This window comes from Epinephelus fuscoguttatus, linkage group LG17, assembly GCF_011397635.1.
Source record: "Epinephelus fuscoguttatus linkage group LG17, E.fuscoguttatus.final_Chr_v1".
Taxonomy (NCBI): Eukaryota; Metazoa; Chordata; class Actinopteri; order Perciformes; family Serranidae; genus Epinephelus; species Epinephelus fuscoguttatus.
In genome coordinates this window covers 5,750,593-5,772,666 of record NC_064768.1, presented here as the reverse complement: position 1 = coordinate 5,772,666, position 22,074 = coordinate 5,750,593, and the positions used below count along the sequence as shown (strand labels likewise).

At 40.4% G+C, this 22,074-nt stretch overlaps 1 protein-coding gene across 1 annotated transcript; it reads right to left on the bottom strand.

The window, feature by feature from the left end:
* Positions 1-349: 349 nt before the first annotated feature.
* On the bottom strand, positions 350-20,494 carry gabpb2a (GA binding protein transcription factor subunit beta 2a). The gene is made up of 8 exons (XM_049601606.1): positions 20,195-20,494; positions 18,290-18,397; positions 14,930-15,097; positions 14,255-14,449; positions 10,161-10,329; positions 5,518-5,694; positions 5,317-5,435; positions 350-5,173 (listed from the first exon to the last, which is right to left on the bottom strand). Exons 2-8 carry the CDS (start codon positions 18,395-18,397, stop codon positions 4,820-4,822), a joined length of 1,290 nt encoding a protein of 429 aa, XP_049457563.1. The 5' UTR covers positions 20,195-20,494; the 3' UTR covers positions 350-4,819.
* Between the last annotated feature and the right edge of the window lie 1,580 nt (positions 20,495-22,074).

The following is a 22,074-nucleotide window of genomic DNA, read 5'->3' as shown; positions in this document are numbered from 1 at the left end:
AAGGCTCTGGAGATACGATTTTTAAAGGTAAATATTCTAATTTATCAGATTCTAAACTGTAATTATAATCTCTGTAGTCACAGTTCTTTAAGTGACATTATGGAAACATGGAGTTTTTTTCTTGGTTTATGTCTGATTCAAGGTAAATGCATTAATCAGAATTTGTCAGAAGCAAACATTAATTTGCTGTGTTTGTAAGTAAAAAAATAAATGATTAAGTTTATTCTTGACTATGGAACCAATCTTTATTCATTTTATTTATTTTTGCCTACAAGGTCAAAGTTAAGTTTAAGAAAATGGAAATTCGAACAAGTTTGTCTTTGAACAAAACACCTGTTGACACTTAAATAAGCCAGCTGCTTGCAGATTGTTTTTACTTCTTGAAAATATTTTTGTTAAATGTATTCTATTGGCAATGTCTTCACTTTTGTTATGTTACTTTTAATGGCAAAAAAACATTTTCTGAAAAATAAAATAATACAAATAAAAAGTTTTCAAGCAGACAAGCCAAATAAATAACTCACACCTTGATATTGTTTATAAAAGGCTGCAGATGTGTATGTTAAATGTCACACGTGAGGCTGATGCTGTTGTGTTACATGTCAGGCCCGTCACGCTTCTATTGCTTTGATGATGCTGGCATGCTGTCTAAAATCACACACTGGAGCAGCATGATGCCGCTGTTGTTTGGTTCTGTGTAAAAATGCAAAGGTGGCCTGAAGAAAAAGACTTTGTAGATGCTATAAAGCCATCTATGTCTATGATATCTGTATATCATACACTGAATCATACTGAATATAATAGTTGTTGATGCTAAAAATTTAAAAACACATCAGTGAGCCACACTGTTGCACTGAAGTAGACATAGCTCAATTTTCATCAGCAGAACAGTGCAATTTTAGTCCATTTTAAGCTTTCAAATGAAATAGTTTCAGGTGTGATTGTAGCAGCCAGCTCAGCACCTAAACGCCTCATGCAAACTTCAGGTGTCACTGTGTGAAAGCATCAAAAATACAACTGAGAAGTTAAAAAAAAAAAACAAGTGTTTATATTTCAGATTACCAAAGCAGACAGCCATCATCAATATCATCATCATCATCATTGTTGTCATCATCACGGTGAAGCATTTGGGTACAGTTTAAAAAAATACAACTTTATATGTACATAGAAAAAGGTTGGCTTTGCTGAGCTTATAAAAATAACTATCATACTTAACTCAAATCAATCACCAAACAGTGACAGGAAGGAACATGACGGGCTGCTGAGCCCATACAGGTGAGCCTATCGGCTGATAGGTGGTAATCAATAGCTGATTTTATACTGTGGGACTGAACTAGGACAGGAAACACAATAAAACCAGAGCCGGGAGAAGCTTTTTAAAGACAACACTGATGACTTTAGAAGTTTCATCTCCAACTACAGACTGATTTTATATTTTAGAAAACATCCAACAGATTTTATCTGGATTTCTTTCCTCAGCCGGCTGCAGACAGACGAACTTTTTTTAGTTACATTATATAGCAAAAGAAAGTACTGAATTTGAAAAGCTTGTTATCATCATCTAGAAACACCACCTTGTCTACACACACAGACAAAAGGCATGGGGCATTTACTGCCTACAAATATTCATTTGCATCCACGTTTGTTTTGTTGATATGACAAATGCTTATTTGCACCAATCAAGTACAACAACAACTAAGAGGAGTCCTCCATTATGAGTTAATTCTATCCTTGTAGAGTGGCCTCACTTCTACTAATAACTCCTAAATTATGTCAGATTACACTGGCTTATGTGCTGCACATTAACACATTTTAAGGTTTTTTATCAAATTACCACAAGCACTGACACACAGGTGGCTGATACAGTCTTCTGTATACATGACAGAACTTGGAGCGTGGACATGACCGAACTTTAAGGTCCAGTGTGTTGAATTTAGGGGCATCTATTTGCAGAAATTGAATATAATATACATAACCATGTTTTAATTCATTTATAATCACCTGAAACTAAAAAATCGTAGTGTTAGCATCACCTTAGAATGAGCCCTTTGTATCTACATAGGGAGCGGGTCCTTTTCCATTTAGTCCGCTATGTTGTTCTACAGTAACTCAGAACAAACAAACCAAACACTGGCTCTATTTAGGGCACGATTTCACATGGGCCACCATAATTCTCCTGCACACATAGATTTAATGGCATCACCACTGGATGCCACTAAATCCTACACGCTGCACCTCTGAGGTGCCAGTTTGGTCATTTTTGGAGGGATTTAAAGGTGAAGTGTGTGAGATTTAGGGGGATTTGGTGGGATCTTGCAACTATCTGAAACTTCTCCTGGTTAGAATTTCTTCAGTTTTTATTGTTCAGGAGGTTTCTACCAGGAGCTTAATTATCTCTGGGGGTCTCTTCTCAAACAGACCTGATGATTTAAAATGGTAGAAACACTGAATAAAGCAGTTTCATGTTACAAATCAGTGTACCCCTGGTGCTGCTTATTGCAGTTTGGCTTCTTACTATGTACGCAAAAATGCAAATGTCCCTATCTAGAGCCAGTGATCAGATTGTCTGTTCTAGGCTACTGTAGAAACATGGTGGTGCAACATGTGATCTCCACGAGGACCTGCTCCCTATGCAGACATAAATGGCTCATTCTAAGATAGCAAAAACACAACAGTTCTTATTTTCATGTGATTATACACTAAAGGAAACATACTTATATTATATTTCGGCCAGTACATCCCCCAACTCCTGCACAGTGGAGCTTTAAAAAGTGGCTTTTCAGCCAGTGGCTTTTATCGGAGCATCACTGAACTCACCAGGACAGACAGTTTGCACACTAGTTTTCAACTGCATCACTACACCATTAACTCTGACGAAAAAATAAAGATGACTAAATCACTGCAAAATTTACAAAAATAAACAAAAACTGACAGCAGCCTGGAGGGAAGGAAGTCAAGCCTAAAACCTGATGTTCAACAGGAATGTAAATATGTATTTAAAGGGATAAAAATATGCAGAATAACCTTTAAAAGGACCATGAGACCAGAAGGACGTCCTGAAAATCAATACGTTCAACATGAATTTATAAAGAGTTCCACAGCTGATGATTGTTCACAGGAAAAAGTTGTTAAATGGCAATAATTCTTTTAATCAAAAATGCAAAAAATTGAATGAGTTACACGTTCTTAAATGTGAATCTCTTGTTTTTTTAAACTCTTCTATGACAGTTTGACAACTGACAGTTTTGGACATTTGAAGAAACTGATAGGAAACTTTCTGAGAATCTGTAAAATAACTGATAATGAAAACAATCATGAGCTGCAGCAACAAGCTTACAACAACTTGATAACTGGAAACAGCTGGTTTTGATAATAATCTGAGAAAATCAACGTTTCTGTGATGGATCTGGTTCAGCTCTTGGATCTATGACACTCAAAGTCAATCCAGGAAAAAAGACGACTTTTTCTGTATTCAAACATTAACAAGCCCGTTGAGGAGCGACCAGAAGCAGAAAAGCTGAGAACATTAGCATTTTATCACAAAATGGTTCCCTTTGCTTCAAGAAGAGATCCACTGAAACCTCTGGGCTTCCCCGCTCACTTTGGGATACATTTGTAGGGAGGCAAATTCTAATTCTTGTTTTTTTAGTGAAGTGAGTTCTTAAACGTGATGTCGTCACATCCCAAAACAAAACTGATTATAAAGAACAACAGTAACACAATATGAAAAAAGTAGGAAGCAGTTCAGAGTTATTTTAGTGTCCAAAGAATCCTGAAAAAGGTGCCTTTTCTTCGCCTTCACAGTCGTGGCCTTGTTTTGTCTGTACTCTTTCAGGGAAGCAAAATGGTGCAAGCTGCAGCGAGGTGTGAGTAGCTGAGTTTCATAAAGGTTTAATGTGGTCCCAATTTATCAAAATTTGGAGTTATGAAAGCATCAGATGAACAATCTGCTGATAAAAACTGAACATGACAGAAATACAGGGACAGAAATGGGCTATAACAGGGACAACCAACTGTGTTAACAAAAAAGGACAAAAATGTTAAATTTAAAAACTAAAACTCTGAGTCAAATGGGGCACGTTAAAGCAATGTTCAGGAAACAGACATGGCTGTGTTTAAGGAGGACCATCTTTCCCTCATGTTGTTAATTTGATTTGGGATCACTGACTGCAGCTAAAACAAAAGAAGTTAGTACACTGTCGCTTTCTTCCCCCTCAGCTGGTCTCCATCTCTTTTATCAATTCATCCAGTCTCATTCCTTTCTGCAGCAGCTATTTTGCATCCTAATTAAGAAGGCATTCAGTTAGAGTGTAAATAGGAACTCAGTCATAACATAACTCCTCAGTCATGTTTGTTTAGTCTGTTTTCACCTGTCTCTTCCCACTGTTTTGTCCTTTTGGGGAAGCTATTTCATTTCCCTCTCTGAAGTGTCATCATCAAATTTTTCCAGGATTCAAAATGGGGCATGGCTAAACTCCTCCATCATGCTTGTTTAGGTTTTTATCAATCTTTTATCAATCTGTCTTTATTCTCTGTATCGCCATTTTGTTTTCCTCTCTGAAGTGGTGGTATTGAATCACTGAAGGATTCAAAATGGTGCAGGATCAAACTCCTCTGTCTTCTTTGTTTAGTCGGTTTTCAATCGTTTCCTGCTCCTAATGTTTTTGAAAAGCCATTTTGTGTCTCCTCTCCGTTGTCTTCTGGGGATTCAAATTGGTGCACACTTGAAATCATCCGGCTGTGAAACCAACACCTCCAGTTATGATATGTCTTTCTGACGGTGTTACCCCCGCTTCTCAACCTCACCTCCTCCTCTCTGTTAGGAGCTGACCTCCGTCGTCTCTCCCCCTGTCTCCACCAGCGTCACCTGACCCTCCTCCCCCTCCATGATGATGCCTCCCTCCTGTAGCACCACCATCTCCCCCTCCTCTTCCACCATGCCGGCCGCAGCCTCCTCCTCGTCCTCCTCCCCTCCAACCACCTCCTCAGGGCTGGCTGCGTTGGCGGCGGCATTGGCAGTAGCAGTGTTGGCATTGGTGCTGTTGGCCTGACTTTGGGACATGGCCTCCAGCTTGATGCGGTACTCCTCGGCTTCCTGCTCCTTACGCAGCAGCTGCTGCCGGTACTCCTGTGCCTTCCTGTTGGCCTCCTGCAGTTGCCTCTGCAACAACTCCTGTAGAAGAAGAAGAAGAAGAAGAAGAAGCAGAAGCAGAAGCAGAACAAGAACAAGAAGATCATGTTAACATAGATCAACTCACAGAACTTCTATTTCTGTTACTACATGTACTACTGCAATAGTAAGTGTTCTCCACTCACTGTCTCTCCTGTGTCGTTGTGGTTGTTGGTCACCTCCAGCTTCCTCTTCCTGGATGGTGGAGGCTGAGGGTCCTCCGTCACCACCTCTTCTGTCACAGTGTTGGCCGGCACCGCCAGCACTGTACACAAACAAACAAACATATTGATTACCAATATATTGTTCTGATCAGGGAGCGCTGAGCTGACAGGAGGTTGTCTTACTCTGCTGTCCGTGCTGCATGGTGACAAAGAACGGCGGCGCCATCCCTCCTGTGGTCTGCAGGTTGCCGTGCTGGTCTGTCACTATGGTGATGACCCTCTGACCCCCCTCGTTGACGACTGTGGCGTGCTGGATGTTGGAGTCCAGAGCGCTGGCGGCCATCGCTTCCTCTGAGTCACCTGAGAGACACAAACGTTATACCATCACAGCACAGGATGAAAGGTTCCTGTGTTTCTGTGTGAGCGTTAGATGGAGCTCTGATTCCCTGCCCGAGCCCAATGGTGCACGACCTGGCTAGGGCCCCCCCCCAGCTAAGAATTTTCCTAGTCGACCAATAATAATCATTTAGGGCCATTAGTCGACTAGTCGCCTGCATGTTTAAAATATTAATTTAATTATTAAATGATATATTACGGGCAGGGCAACACAATGGTTTGAGTTGAAGGTGTGAGAAAGAATAGCATCAGTAACATTGTCAACACTGCTACATTACAGCTGGAGACACTTTAAGTCCAGAAAGATCTCGTATCCTAGGGTGTCGGTAGCTTAGTGGGTAGAGCAGGCGCCCCATGTTCAAGGCTGTTGCCTCAGCAGCCAGGTTCGAATCCAGCCTGTGGCCCTTTCCTGCATGTCATCCCCCTCTCTCTCCCCCTTCATGCTTACCTGTCCTGTCCATTAAAGGCAAAATGCCCCAAAAAATATCTTAAAAAAAAAAAAAAAAAAGATCTCGAAGGCAAACAACACACACAGGCAACAACATGCAGGTGTATTTTATGTTAACACGGTCATTTCTACAGAGGAATTCTTATTTTTTCATTCCAGTTTTAATTTTGTTCGAATCGAATGCAAAGTGATAGTGCATGCTTTACATTAAAGAGTTAATGCAAACAAACCCACCTGTACTATTTATTCCCTAACCCAATGAGAATTGATAAGAGAATTGATAAGGATAAGTGATATTGATAATGGAATCAGAATCGCTAAATTCTTATCAATTACCATCCCTACCGCCTGGAAAACACAAGGTTGGGCGCAGGGCCCTACTCTTGTACCTTTTCTGTGCCAGCTTTCAAGAGCGTGGCGGCAGATTGCGTCTGAGGCTGCTAAGCAACCTTAACAAGCATCTTATAGCCTATTTACCTGAAATCCTGAGTGCAGAGCTGATCTTCTTCCAGGCGCTGTTTATAAGTGTGTAGGCCTATCGACTGTGGGACAGATGTAAAGCTCTGGGTAGCCCTGCACTAACATGATCAACTTTTCCATATTTATCAGACTGAATATTTACAGAAGAAGGGAAAGATATCTGTCGGCTGTGATTGGTTTGTAATGTGACTCCTGTCTGACTGCTGAGCATGGCCACTTCCTGTGTCTGTCCTTTCAAATTAAATTCCTACATGGCCCGTTATATAGGTTTGGATTTATTTTGACAAGGCACAGCTCCTAATAGAGTTTCACGTTTGTTTTATTTTTGTTTTTGTTTCTGCGACTAAGCTTCCAATGAAATCTTGCTGACTAATGACCTTTCTTGTCGACTAATGTTTGGTAAGCTATTAGAGGGAAGCCCTACACCTGGCTGTAATTTCTCATTAGTCCCTCAGGCTTGAATCGGGTTGGGTTCTCAACAATTTACCGGTGGGTTGTTTTGTTTTGTTTTGTTTTGTTTTTAATGAAACCGGAAGTTGTAGTGCATAAACAGCGGGAGTTATTATGACTGAATCAAGATGAAAAAAGAGAGAAAGAGACTGGGACTGCGACTGAGCTTGGGAAAGTGATAAAACAACGGAGTGATACAATGGAGAACTGGGGAAGAGCAAAAGGCTTTAAGGCCACTTAGTTGGCAATATTTGCTTCTGCTTCCCCAGCAGTGGGAAAGATGTGGTGACATGCAGTGAAGAGCGGTCATCACCATTTGCGTGCCGCATCACCATAGACTGCTGTGTGCACAAGACACACCAAGGGGCTCAACCCACTCTGCTGAACCTGTCGTGCATGAGACGACAGACTAGTGAAATAGCAGAAGGAAGAGGAGAAGGGCAAGTGGTGCAAGGAAACACGTCAGCCCTTAGCTTGTAATATATATTTTAATATTAAGAAATACATATCTCATAGGCCTGATATATAAAATATTATACAGTCACTAAAGAAATTTGCAATGTTGCAATCGCAACAGTTAATGCAAATTCAACCAGCCCCAGTGAATTCTGCCCAACCGTGCAATTTTGTCCAATCAACTTTGACCAGCCTCCTGTGAGTTCCACCAATCATAGAAGTCCCCCGCATAAACATAATGGACATACGTCACCGAATTCACTACCTTCTTTAGAGTATGAAGATGCAGACATGACATTCTAATGTCTCAATTTACCATAAAAATTACTGCTAAAGACCATGCAAAACAATTCCCTGATGTTCTTCACAAAAGAAGAGGTAAAGTGTTTTGCATCCTGTGCAATATTGTGGTGGAGCACAAATGAAAAACATCGATTGACAGACACTTTCTACCGCAATACGTTTTTGGAGAATGGCTGAAACTAGCGAACCACAGACCAGACAAATCACAGTGACAGAGGCTGCTGCATCCAAATCTGTTGCAAGCGCTTAAAGAATGATGGTACGTTAGATTAAGTACACGTGGTTGGAAGTAACGTCAGTTTATTATAAATGCAAAGTAAGAGAGATGTGCTTGCATGCTAACGAACACCAGAGTTCAGGTTTATTCCGCTTGGAACAAGTTACCTTTGGTTTTTAATGATGTACAAAACCCAAAACCAGTGAAGTTGGCACGTTGTGTAAACCATAAATAAAAACAGAATACAATGATTTGCAAATCCTTTTCAACCTATATTCAATTGAATACACTGCAAAGACAAGTTACTTAATGTTCGAACAGGTAAACTTTGTGATATTTTGCAAATATTAGCTCATTTGGAATTTGATGCCTGCAACATGTTTCAAAAAAGCTGGCACAAGTGGCAAAAAAGACTGAGAAAGTTGAGGAATGCTCATCAAACACTTATTTGGAACATCCCACAGGTGAACGGGCTAATTGGGAACATGTGGGTGCCATGATTGGGTATAAAAGCAGCTTCCCTGAAATGCTCAGTCATTCACAAACAAGGATGGGGCGAGGGTCACCACGTAGTGAACAAATGCGTGAGCTGATTGTCGAACAGTTTAAGAACAACATTCCTCAACAAGCTATTGCAAGAAATTTAGGGATTTCATCATCTACGGTCCGTAATATCGTCAAAAGGTTCAGAGAATCTGGAGAAATCACTGCACGTGGCGACAAGGCCGAAAACCAACATTGAATGCCCGTGACCTTGATCCCTCAGGCGGTACTGCATCAAAACCGACATCAGTGTGTAAAGGACATCACCACATGGGCTCAGGAACACTTCAGAAAACCACTGTCAGTAACTACAGTTCGTCGCTACATCTGCAAGTGCAAGTTAAAACTCTACAATGCAAAGCGAAAGCCATTTATCAACAGCACCCAGAAACGCCGCGGGCTTCGCTGGGCCCGAGCTCATCTAAGATGGACTGATGCAAAGTGGAAAAGTGTTATGTGGTCTGACGAGTCCACATTTCAAATTGTTTTTGGAAACTGTGGACGTCGTGTCCTCCGGACCAAAGAGGAAAAGAACCATCCGGACTGTGATAGGCGCAAAGTTCAAAAGCCAGCATCTGGGATGGGATGGGGGTGTATTAGTGCCCAAGGCATGGGCAACTTACACATATGTGAAGGCACCATTAATGCTGAAAGGTACATACAGGTTTTGGAGCAACATATGTTGCCATCCAAGCAACGTCTTTTTCATGGACGCCCCTGCTTATTTCAGCAAGACAATGCCAAGCCACATTCTGCACGTGTTACAACAGCATGGCTCCAGAGTGCGGGTACTAGACTGGCCTGCCTGTAGTCCAGACCTGTCTCCCATTGAAAATGTGTGGCGGAAAATACGACAACGGAGACCCCGGACTGTTGAACAACTTAAGCTGTACATCGAGCAAGAATGGGAAAGAGTTCCACCTGAAAAGCTTCAAAAATTGGTCTCCTCAGTTCCCAAACGTTTACTGAGGCCCCTGTGCCAACTTTTTTGCAATGTGTTGCTGCCTTTAAATTCTAAGTTAATGATTATTTGCAAAAAAAAAAAAATAAAGTTTCTCAGTTTGAACATTAAACATCTTGTCTTTGCAGTGTATTCAATTGAATATAAGTTGAAAAGGATTTGCAAATCATTGTATTCTGTTTTTATCTACGATTTACATAACGTGCCAACTTCACTGGTTTTGGGTTTTGTATATAAAACAAAGCAAAACAAAATCAAAAATTTAATGTCTCTTACAATTTTCACTATCTCTAGCAATTTCACTGCAAAAAAATATGCTTAAAACATTGCAACATTCATCTCAATTTTTTTTAGAAAAGCTGGTGCGAAATTAGGCATTTTAGGCCGCAACAATCCCGAAAAAGCCTGCGAAATCCTGGAGGGACTGATTTTGAAATTTGGGTTTTCAATCGGGCTCAGGCCCAAAACTACTGCCATGGTTTGGGCTCGGGTCGGGCTTTGACAGATTTTTTGGGCCCAATCAGAGTTTAGTGTTAGTGTGTTTTTGTGCGTTTCTGTGTGAGTGCTGGTACCTGCGTTGGCCTTGTTGAGCAACTCGGCCAGGTTTACCACTCCCCCCTGGATGGCAGGTATTCCCTGGATGATGAACTGCGGCTGGTTGGTAGTCGTGCTGGTCTCTACATTCATACTCACCTGGTTCATGTTCACCTGGTTCATGTTCACCTGGTTCTGCATGCCCTCCTGCAAACACACACCGAGTACAAATGTCAAGAAAACCTGAGGTGGAAATGTTCCTTTAAGTCACATGTTCACATTTAAATCATCTTTACATGATTTGTTTTGAGCCTCTTGGTGTGAGTCAGAATCAGACTTCAAGACACATTTAAGACAGTTTTTTAACTGTTTGTGATCATGTGAACAGAAGTTTTGATAATATATTTACACGATGGTTCAAAAGTTCAGAATCAGCTCTTATATTGATTTTTTTCTTCCTTCAAGAATCAATATTTGAACCAAGATAAAAATAGTGTAAAACGTAGGAGAACAAAACAACAGTGTGCTCGAGGTCTGTCTTTATCATATGAAACTCAAAAGGGTCAACACATGGGGAGACAAGATGAACTTCAGGCACTCGTGTGGAGCAGGAAAAAATACACTCAATTAAGTTAAAAAGCCTTTATTCAAAAAACATGGCAAAAACATAGACTGATTCATCTTCAAAATGGCCCCTCATTGTGTTCCATTGCTGTCATCCACCTGCATTAACTTATCAATCAGGACTGGTGGACACCCCCTACCAAGTTTATAAAATGTTTGCTCGACTTTTATCCATCCTTTTGTACCCTGATGAAGACCTTAGGGCTGCCCGGTCGGTGTTTTAATGTAAGTAGTAGGGCTGCCCACTACTAGTTGACCAAACGTTAGTCGAACCAGAAAGGTCATTAGTTGGCAAGATTTCATTTGTCACTTAGTTGCAGAAAAAATAAATAAATAAATAGATTAACGTGAAACTCTGTTAGGAGCTGCACCTTGTCAAAATAAATTAAAACCTACATTTTTGAAAGGACAGACACAGGAGAGGCCACGCTCAGCAGTCAGACAGGAGTCACATTACAAACCAATCACAGCTGACAGATATCTTTCCCTTCTTCTGTAAATATTCAGTCTGATAAATACAGAAAAGTTGATCATGTTAGTGCAGGGCTACCCAGAGCTTTACATCTGTCCCACAGTCGATAGGCCTACACACTTATAAACAGCACCTGGAAGGAGATCAGCTCTGCACTCAGGATTTCAGGTTCATAGGCTATACAATACTTGTTATGGTTGCTTAGCAAACTCAGAAGCAACCTGCCGCTGCACTCTTGAACGCTGCCACAAAAAAGGCACAAGAGTGGGGCCCAGCGCCTTACCTCGCCTTTCCAGGCAGTCAAAGATGCTGCATGTGTACGGCCCCTAATTTCCAGGGCTGGTTCCTGCAGTTATTCCACACACTAGTTAATAACATGTCAGGCAGGAAATCCAAAGTGTGGGATCATTTTGAGATGATGAAGGACAAACCCAAGGTGATATGTAAACTCATCTTCATTGGTCAACTACAAACATGACGCATCATCTGAAACACTTAAGTAGCTACATGCCCATTAGCCACTTAGCACAATCATTACTGCTTTGCCGACAGCGTCATTAACAGGCGGCTCGCTCAGTGTGTGACATGCACTTGTAGATAAAATACAGGCCTATATTAATGAAGGTTCATTAGTACGGTTTTGTATTTCTCTGTAATGTAGCACAGTGTTAACAGTGTTACTGATACTGTTCTTTCTCACACCTTCAACTCAAACCATTGTGTTGCCCCGCCCAAAATATATCATTTAATAATTAAATTAATATCGTAAACATGCAAGTGACTGGTCGACTAATGGCCCTAAATGATGACAATTGGTCGACCAGGGAAATTCTTAGTTGGTGGCAGCACTAGTAAGTAGCTATGCTTTGAGTGCATTTCTTTCTGCTCCACACAAGTGCCTGAAGTCTCTCTTTTTCCCCCCTTAAAAACAGTATAATTAAGACACCATCTGTATTTATTACATTTGAAAGAGTTTCAGCACTAGAAGAATGAAATGAGAGGACATCCCTACAGTGTCTCATGACGTGGGAGAACACTGTTATCTTGGATGTTGACTTTGTTCTCTTGTCTAAAAAAGTGTTGGTGAGATGGTATAGCAGGTTCAACACTTTTTAAATGAAGATACCAGTCATTCACTTTTAACAAATAATAATTTCACAACAAAAATAGTGATAGAAATATAACAGCCAAACCACATAAAACAATAAAGCACAAAGCAAATAATAAAATAAATATTACCGAAAACCAGCACTGCAAAAACAAATAGACCACAATTAACAATTTCAACATGTGTATTAAACCAGCAAGCAAAGCAATCCTGGTGTGTGCGTGTGAAAGAATCCTCAAACAGTATTTTACTGTGTTCAGACTACAAGTCATTTTCAGTGGAAGCCGGTGGCATGAAGCTACACACTAATGCCTGCTATTTACTAGGGATGGGCAAACGATCAAAATTCATTATTCGATCATCAAAAAAAATTAACGATCAATTATCGATTAATTGATAAGCGAGTATTTCAAAAGAGAGAAAACAAAAGAGTGCAGTGCAGACTGTCACCGCAAGAGAGCGCAGCTGCCCCAGTTTTGAGCTTCAACCCACCAGGCCAAAGAGAAAGAATGGCGCGCATGCGCAGTTCACCCCTGGGTGTTTACAACCCTTGCCAGCCAGAGTTACAGGCTTCCGTTTTCAGCACAACCTCCGTCTTTCAGTGGCGTAGTGTTTTCAGAGGCCTCAAGGGAAGCCGCCAAGGCTTGGAGAGGGATGAGAGCCTCCGTCTGTTTCTGATTTTTTGCCTGGCATAGGTCCGGTGGGGGTCTCGTAGGCCCGTCGAGCCGCAGTGCTCGCCGGGAAGGGTCTCGTTGGCACGGCGGCTCGCCGGACCTATGCCAGGCATTGTAGGGGAAACACTGCAACTATCGATCAAAATTACTTGTGATCAATCAAAAGCCTTAACAATCAATCATCGATAATCGAAAATTGATGCCCATCCCTACTATTTACTGCTGCTGACAGACATGACGAGCTACAAATCAAAGTTGAGCTGGCCTCTAGGGGTGTACCATATCATCTCGTTCACGATAATACCAGCATAATATTAATATCATATTAAAAAATTAATATCGCGATACTACTACTTTTTGACATATTAATGTCATACTGTTATCCACGGCAACAAGCATGGGCTAAAAGTGAAATATTACCAACTCCGCGGTGATTCCAAAAAGAGGAGCAGCTTCAATCATGTGAAACTGTGGCGTCCTGAGTGTTTTATGAACAGCTCTGCAGTTCTCACTCTTTTAGTGACTTACTGCGCAGAGGGAACTCATTCAGCAACTCCTCTGGCAGCAGCACAGCGTCTCTCCCTCTCCTTTCTTGCCGTACACACATGGGAGTCTGTGTCGTCAAGTGATTTTGTCATAAACATTTGGTAATGTAAACCTACATGAAGATCGCGGCTTGACAAAAAACTACATATGTGAATGTGTGATAGTTATGGTAGTATAACAGGTCACCACAGGTTACAGTGTGATGATTAGATGAGAAATGGCAGAGCAGTCGCAGCTCCCAGGGTGGTGACAATCGTGAAGAAGAATGTTCCAATGTTTAGTTCAATGTACAGAACAAATAATTGTTCAGTTGTTATATTGGCTGCTGTCATTAAAAGAAACACATGAACACCATGATTCCTTTATGATTAAGTGTTTGTGTCTGTGTCCGTCTGCCCCGCCCCCAAAACTGTAAACCTATTATTACTGAACAGTAATAAATATTTTTGTCTTCATTTGGAACGTTTCATCTTTTTGGATTTATTGTCCCAGTTCAGGCTGTTTAAGACTTTCATTAAACTCTAGACATGAGTAAAGACATTCTTATATCTGCTGTAATAATAAAATAAAATAAATAACATCACATTTAAGAAGATGAAAATAAATGCAAGAAAACAGCCTCAACAACATCATCTATACAAACCATTAAACTAAAACTTTTAATCTGTCATGTAACATCAACCCACAGCTCAGAGGTCAGTCTCTCACCTGCAGCAGCAGCATCAGCTCTGTGTTCTGGATGTCGACGGCAATGTCAAATGGCGTCTTGTCAAACTTGCTGAGGGCGTGCACATCTGCTCCATGCTTAATGAGCGTCTCTGCAACGCCATGGTGACCGTGCTGTGCAGCCCAGTGCAGCGCCGTCATCTTCAGCATGTCTTTGGCATTGATGTCTGCTCCACTCTGAAAGTTTGAACACAATTAGAAACCGAGGTGATGTCATCAGAAATATTGTTTCCTTTCACCTATCTTCTTCTCCTGCTCGAGTTTTAAATGAAGAAGAGTTTTCCAGGTCTTTATCTTAACTTATTTTCTGGCTTTTGTATGAGAGTGTTCAGAAATTTTATTCACTTTGATTTAATCTTTATGAAGACATTTTGAAGGATGGATCGATAAAAAATCTTTATGAACTTTATTTAAGACTAAAACACTACATACAACTGTAGTCAAGACCATGTTGGATGTTTGGACACTTAATGTTTTATGTCACATGTTTTCTTCAATACTAAAATAAACCTCAGGTTGTTTCACAGCATTAGAAGCAACTGACAGTTTTTTGGAGTCAAGGGTCAGAGGTCACAGACAAACATTGTCTTTCAGTCCTGAAGAATCAAAATAACCTAAACTCCAGATTAAAGTCAGTAACATCTGAGTGGCTCTCACCCGGACCAGCAGCTCCACAATGACCATGTGTCCCTCAGCAGCGGCCATGTGCAGTGGGGTCCTGTCCACTTTGGTGCGGGCATCTCTGCTGACGCCGGCTCTCAGCAGGACATCGGCGGTGGAGTAATGACCATGCTGAGCAGCCAGGTGGAGCGGGGACGTCCCCAACTACAGAATACATACAGACATGTTTTATAGATAGACAACACAACAGGACAAAGGCTTCTTCATCAGTTTTAGGGCTCAAAATCACAAAAATAACACTCAGTGAAATCAGGAGCTCAAAAACAAGTCACACCAACATCCATCTTTACTTCCAATACTCAAAACTGTTTATTAGCAAGAACTGCAATATGAACTGCAATTTCAGTGGGAATGGTGTTATTTTGCATTTCATTTTAACTGGAAAAAAATGATGGTGTGCGATTTTGTCTGGGGTCTTTACCAAATAAGCCAGTCCCCTTACATCTGTGATATGATTTGTAGACTGGGGCATCTCTGTAACACCACATTGCTTCATTTATAATGATATGCTGCGACACAATTTACTTTTATTAAAAAACTGCAGCTCCTGCAATTTTGTAAATTGCACCTCGCCATATTGCATTTTTGAAAACATTTTGATAAACTGTGCTGCCCTACTGCAAAGTGAGCGTTCCTTGCTCTCATATTGCTCTCTGGTACAGGCACCCGCAGACACTAGGGCTGCCCCAACTAAGATATTTCTCTGGTTGACCGATAGTCGTCATTTAGGGCTATTAGTCGACTAGTCACCTGCATGTTTACGATATTAACGATATTAATTTAATTATTACATGATATATTTTGGGTGGGGCAACACAATGGTTTGAGTTGAAGTTGTGAGAAAGAATAGCATCAGTAACATTGTTAATGCTATGCTACATTACAGAGAAATACAAAACCCAGTCCCTCCAGGATCTTGCGGCAAAAAATCTTGAACTTGTGGCCAATTTTGTCAAAAATTGTGATGAAAATTGTGGCATTTTTATGATATTTTGTGGGAAATTGCGGTAAATGACAAAAATTGTGGCTAATGACAAAAGGAGAAAGTTTTTTTGTTTTTTTTAGGGCCTAATTGATTTATCGGCCGGCCGATTATAGCCATTAGAGAATAATCGGCAATCGGCCAAAAGTTGGCCAGTTGACGTCGATGTTAACACTTATATTTTCATCACTAATAAAATGCAGGGAATATGGTGTTTTACTTAGAAATGATGTCCTTGTGTTACTTTTTGCACTATAATCTACCTCTGTTATATTGGCAATAATAAGAAGAACTCTGGTATTGTGAACATATATGTGAATGTCTTAATTCATATAGACTTTGCATGATTATTTTATTTCCCAGAGGTTTACTGCCTTTTTGCACATCATATTTTTGATTTATTTTGAGTTCAAGTTGTTTATATGCTGCTTGTTCCAGTATTTGAAAATAGTAAAATGTTCTTCCTTCAATTTATATCTTTGTAACAAGTGTTTGAACTATATTTAAGCCATTAAAAGCAGGTATTTCGGGGGGTTTTAAATTGAAAAACGTAAAAATTTATCAGCTGATATATCGGTTATTGGATTTTTTTTATTCCATAAACATAACATTTTAATACATTCAACACATATTGTATGCATTTAAACAGTGCAAATTTTTGCAGAGCATTTCTCCATAGTGCAATGCCATTAGTGCATTTGATGGCGCGTCTGATGACGTTTCAAATGACGATGCATGCACGACAACTTCCGGTCGGCCGGAAACTGCGGAAAAACCAAATCAAGGGACTTTTAAAAAATTGCAAGTCCCTGCAAATATTGTGGACTTTCGTTGAATTTGTGTTAATTATTGCAATCGCAAGATCGTGATTTTCTGGAGGGACTGAAAACCGTACTAATGAACCTTCATTAATATAGGCCTATATTTTATCTACACGTGCATGTCACACACTGAGCGAGCCGCCTGTTAATGACGCTGTCGGCAAAGCAGTAACGATTGTGCTAAGTGGCTAATGGGCATGTTTTGGATGATACGTCATGTTTGTAGTCGACCAATGAAGATGAGTTTACATATCACCTTGGATTCGTCCTTCACCTTCTCAAAATGATCCCACACTTTGGATTTCCTACCTGACATGTTATTAACTAGCCTGTGGAATAACCGCAGGAACTATCCCTGGAAATTAGGGCCCTACACATGCCATGTCTTTAACCGGCTGGTTAGCATTGTATAGCCTATGAACCTGAAATCCTGAGAGCAGAGCTGATCTTCTTCCAGGTACTGTTCATAAGTGTGTAGGCCTATCTTCCATGGGACATGTGCAAAGCTCTGGGCAGCCCTGCACTAAAATGATCAACTTTTCAATATCTATCACAGAAGACGGGAGAGATATCTGTCGGCTGTGATTGGTTTGTAATGTGACTCATGTCTGACTGTTGAGCGTGGCCATTTCCTGTGTCTTTCCTTTTAAATTAAATTCCCACATGGTCCAGTCATATAGGTTTTAATACATTTTGACAAGGCGCAGCTTCTAACAGAGTTTCACGTTTGTGTTTTGTTCTTGTCTGTGACTAAACGACCCATGAAATCTTGCTGACTAATGACCTTTCTGGTCAACTAACATTTGGTCAAGTATTGGGGGCAGCCCTAGCAGACACAGACCCAGGGTGAGTCTGAGTGAGATGGAGGCAGCTGCCTGGAGGAAGAGAGACTTCACTCGGTCAGGCTCTGAGATTAACACAACACCCAAAACAGCCTTCCTCCATCTCAGAAACATCACCCATCTCTGTCCATCCCTCATCCTCATTCACGCATTCATCACCTCCAGACCGGAATACTACAATAGTCCCCTCGACAGCTCATCATCCAAAACTCTCAAAAAACTACAATATATCCAAAATTTAGCTGCTCATCTCCTCACATACTCCCACACCCGTTACCAAATCACCTCCATGCTTCAACCTCCACTGCCTCCTCATCCCGCAAACTCCTCATCATCATCTGTAAAGCCCCCCACAACCTGGCTCCCCCTTACCTGTCCAAGCTCCTCCACAGGCACACTCCATCCCACCTCTCAGGTCTGCTGATCCCTCAAACATACCTCTCCAAAAGTGCTTGCAACCTCTAAAAAAAACTGTGTTCTCCTTCTCCCTCTCTCTATTTCATCCTTGTTTTTTTCTTGTTTTGTTGTTGTTCTCTGTAGAGCATCTTTGAGTATCCAATAAAACGCTATAAAAATTCAATGTATTAATATGTATTATCATTATTATTATTATTATATATTATTATATAATTATCATAACTTTATCTATTATTGTGGGAAACACACTGAGGCAGTTAAACTGAAGTCTCACCCAGTCGGTGGTGAACGGAGCTCCGTTGGCCATCAGGTTTCTGACCTCATCGTCTTGACCTTTCCGAGCGGCCTCCAGCAGACGCTTCCCGAGGTCCACCAACGACATCTGACACAAACACAGAAACTCATGTTCATAATGCAGATATATTTGTCAACAAAACGTCTCTGCAGTTTCACCCTTTATTCTACAACAACACAAAAACAACAAACTTCTGTTTATAAGCTGTTTTAATTTAACATCATGCAGCCACATCTGAGGTTTATTTGGGTATTTTGTTTTTCTGCTACTTCATAGGTCTACTCTGCTACATCTCAAAGTATTATACTTTTTTTTTTTACTACACTACATTTATTTGACAGTTTTAGTCACTTTACAGATTCAGATCATTAACACAAAATATAATAAACTAATCAATAATAATGTAATATAGATTAAACTACCCAGCAGTAAAAGTAATCAAAATGAATTCCACCTTTACCAGCCGCAACATTAAAGTGATGAACACATTAATACATCAACAACTGTAATACAATAATATGATCAAATGGATCAATGTGCAGAATTAGTACTTTTTCTTTTGGTATTTTAGGTATATTTTGCTGATAATACTATGATCGCCGAGTATTTTTTTTCATTGTTGTATTCTGCTGTATGCTTTTACATAAGTAAATAATCTGAGCAATTCTTTCACCGCCACTTAAAAATGTCAAAAACTGATGCCTGCCTGGTAATGGATTCAAACTGGAAGTGTTTTAGGCGCTAAAAATACACAACAAAATAACCTCACAAATTAATAACTGGTAAATGGTTCTTATGTTTTGAAGATGTAGCACAGGTATGAATGGGTTTCTTGCTGGGTTGCAATGGAGTGAGATTTTATGGTACGATTACCATCTTAGAAAATACCACGGTTTCACTGTATCACAGTATTATGCAATTATTATTATTATCATTATTATTACTATTATTATCAGTTACAATGACCATTAAAGGACTGAAAACAGAAGATTGAGGAGGGTGAACAAACGTTTTTTTATAACTGAAACTTTTTTCCCCAACTTTGTTTATTTGTTATAATATCGATTTACAATGAACATCTCTTGTCTATCTCTTTGATGTCCCTTACTCTCTGATTCTCTGACTCCCTTATGTTATCTCATACTTTTGTCTCCTATGTTCACAAGGAAATGTGAAAAAGAATGGAAAAGTTGTAATTATAATGGTGTAACAGTCACAGGGGACAGTTTGATACTTTTAATTACATTTTTCTGATTATACTTGTCAATGCAGGACTTTTACTGTAAAAGTGTTGTTTTTCTGAATACTTTCTCCAATATGGTTATTTGTGGTTATATTGAATAGGGTTTATTTAGGGAAAGAGACGACAGAGCTAAGTAAATTAGCTCGATGCTCTGTGTCCGGTAATGGAATCCGCAGAGCTACACAGCAGTTGTGATAAAGACACAACGGAGAAGGACGAGGTTTTTCTCTCTGCGGCCGAGGAGCCATTTTACGCGCCTCCGTGGACAGAAAAGAGTCCGCCATGTGCCACGTACCCCCGTCTCCCCTCCGGGAGCTGTTATTTACCACAACAACCGTTTAAACCCGTCACCTGCTGCACCGAAACATTTGCAACATCAACAGACAGGAAACCGTTTGATATTAAGTTGTTGGTTTTCCGGGGGAAGTCAGAGAGAAATTTCCTATTTTACACACGGAGAAAAAAAACTACTTCCACATCCGGTTAACTAGCATTCTTCAGGCGCGCGCTGTTAAACCGCGTACAGGAGATTGGACTCAATAAAAACTTAGAAATCAACAGTATTTTGACCGTTCTACACGCGAAGACGAAGATAAAAAATTCGCTTTCTTCCACAAGAGGATTGTGGAGCAGTTACTTACCGCATCCAGGTTTTTTAGGGTCCAGCCGGAGAGCTCTTCTCTCTGCTAAGCTAATGCTAGCACGCTAGCAGGCTAAACACAACAAATCTCTCCGCTTGTGAAGACTTGTGTGCGCTATATATCACTCTGCGTTCACATCAAATAGGTCAGTGATGTGCACACTTATATTCACAATACGCTAAACATGGAAATGAGGCTCCACTGTAGCTCGTCGGGCTCAGAGTCAGGGCTTGTTTACCGCGGCGAGTTACCGAGAAGCCAACGGTACAGGCCCCGGATGTTAGCTGCTTCTTCTTCTCTTCGGTTTTTTTTGGCGGATGGAAGCCAGTGTTAATGTGCAGTACCGCCACCCTCCATGTTGGAGTGTGTACCAGTTATTTACCCCCCCCCCCCCCCCCCAACACACACACACACACACACAAAATAAACAAACCAGTACATAAATAAGTAAAACAATGATTACAAAAAACTCAGAATTCCAAACTGTCTCGACCTGCCCATATTACGAACAGCCTTCGTAAATCAATGTCAGATACATACAGGACTTCCCTTTTTAAAGGACCCATGGTATAAAAAGTCAGGTTTCCATGTCTTTTTATTATAAAGTAGTCGAGAATGCTATATAAATGCTGTGAAGATACCAAAACACTCAATCCAGAGAGAAATGTAAACGGTCCATATTTAGAAACTGCCTTGAAATGAGCAATATAAACTTAAGCGGAGTTGTGGTGTCACAACAATACTATGTAAAGGTAGAAACTGCCATCACAGTCAGGGTGAATCCAAATGTCTAGACTTCAACGCACTTGTGGACTTTGCGGGCACATACCCAGGAAGTCTGGGAGTGCTGTCTAAATCCACAGGCTTGTTCCAGATGAACTGTGGCTCGCGTGGAAAGTGGACGAGATGAGACAGCAGTAGCAAGAGGCGGTGAAATTGGGACAGTTTCCAGCAGCCTTCAGTCTGTACAGGAAGTCACAGAAACACTCACAACCTGTTAGATCTGATGCAGATACATTAAGAATGTTATCAGACTCATATATCAGTTTGTTCACAGTCTCCAGTTGTTTTAATTATGACAGAGTGACCCATTAAAACATTTTACAGGCTTTCTGTAATTTATGTTCATGGTTCAACCTATATTTTACATGAATTGTCATGTAAATCAACATCATATCAGTTTGCTGCTGCAGAGCACACCTGTCCCCTCAACTACATAAATACATTTAAAACATCAGTGTTAATATACAGTAGACCCTGTATAGTTTATGATGAATGTACTTTGTATCTGACAACTAGACATGACCATCAGTAACACAGCATGTATTCTGTTAACAGAATAAACCTTCAGATCAAATAACATCTAAATCTCTGAAATTCAACAAAAATTAAAAGTTGATCTAAATGTCATCTTGTTGAGTCAGCATCTAAACCAATCAGCCGTTAGATCAGGTGAGAGCCAGGTGTTTCCCATCATGCCCTGGGCCTTGCAATTGGTGGAGAGCAACTGCAGCACCTGGCTCTAAAAACTGCAGCCACCTCAATCTCGTGAGAATATAAGCCAGTAGGGTGTGATAGGCTGTTCCTACAGAGAAAAGGACATTCCTAGCCTGGAGTGTGAAGCAAGGAAAATTCATTCAGAGCTACAAAATGAACATATCAGACTTGTAGAGATGTTGTATTATTTGCAATTTTGTCTTGCAAATGTGTACCCAATATTAAACTGCAAATGTTATTAAGCACAAATAAACAAGTTTCAAGCATAAGATCAGATCAGGTTTTGTACCTTGTCCACTTTTGTGTGGGATTGACTGCAGACTGCGTATAAAAATGTCCATAAACAAGGACAACAGGTCTATATTTGGCAGAATGAAGCATAA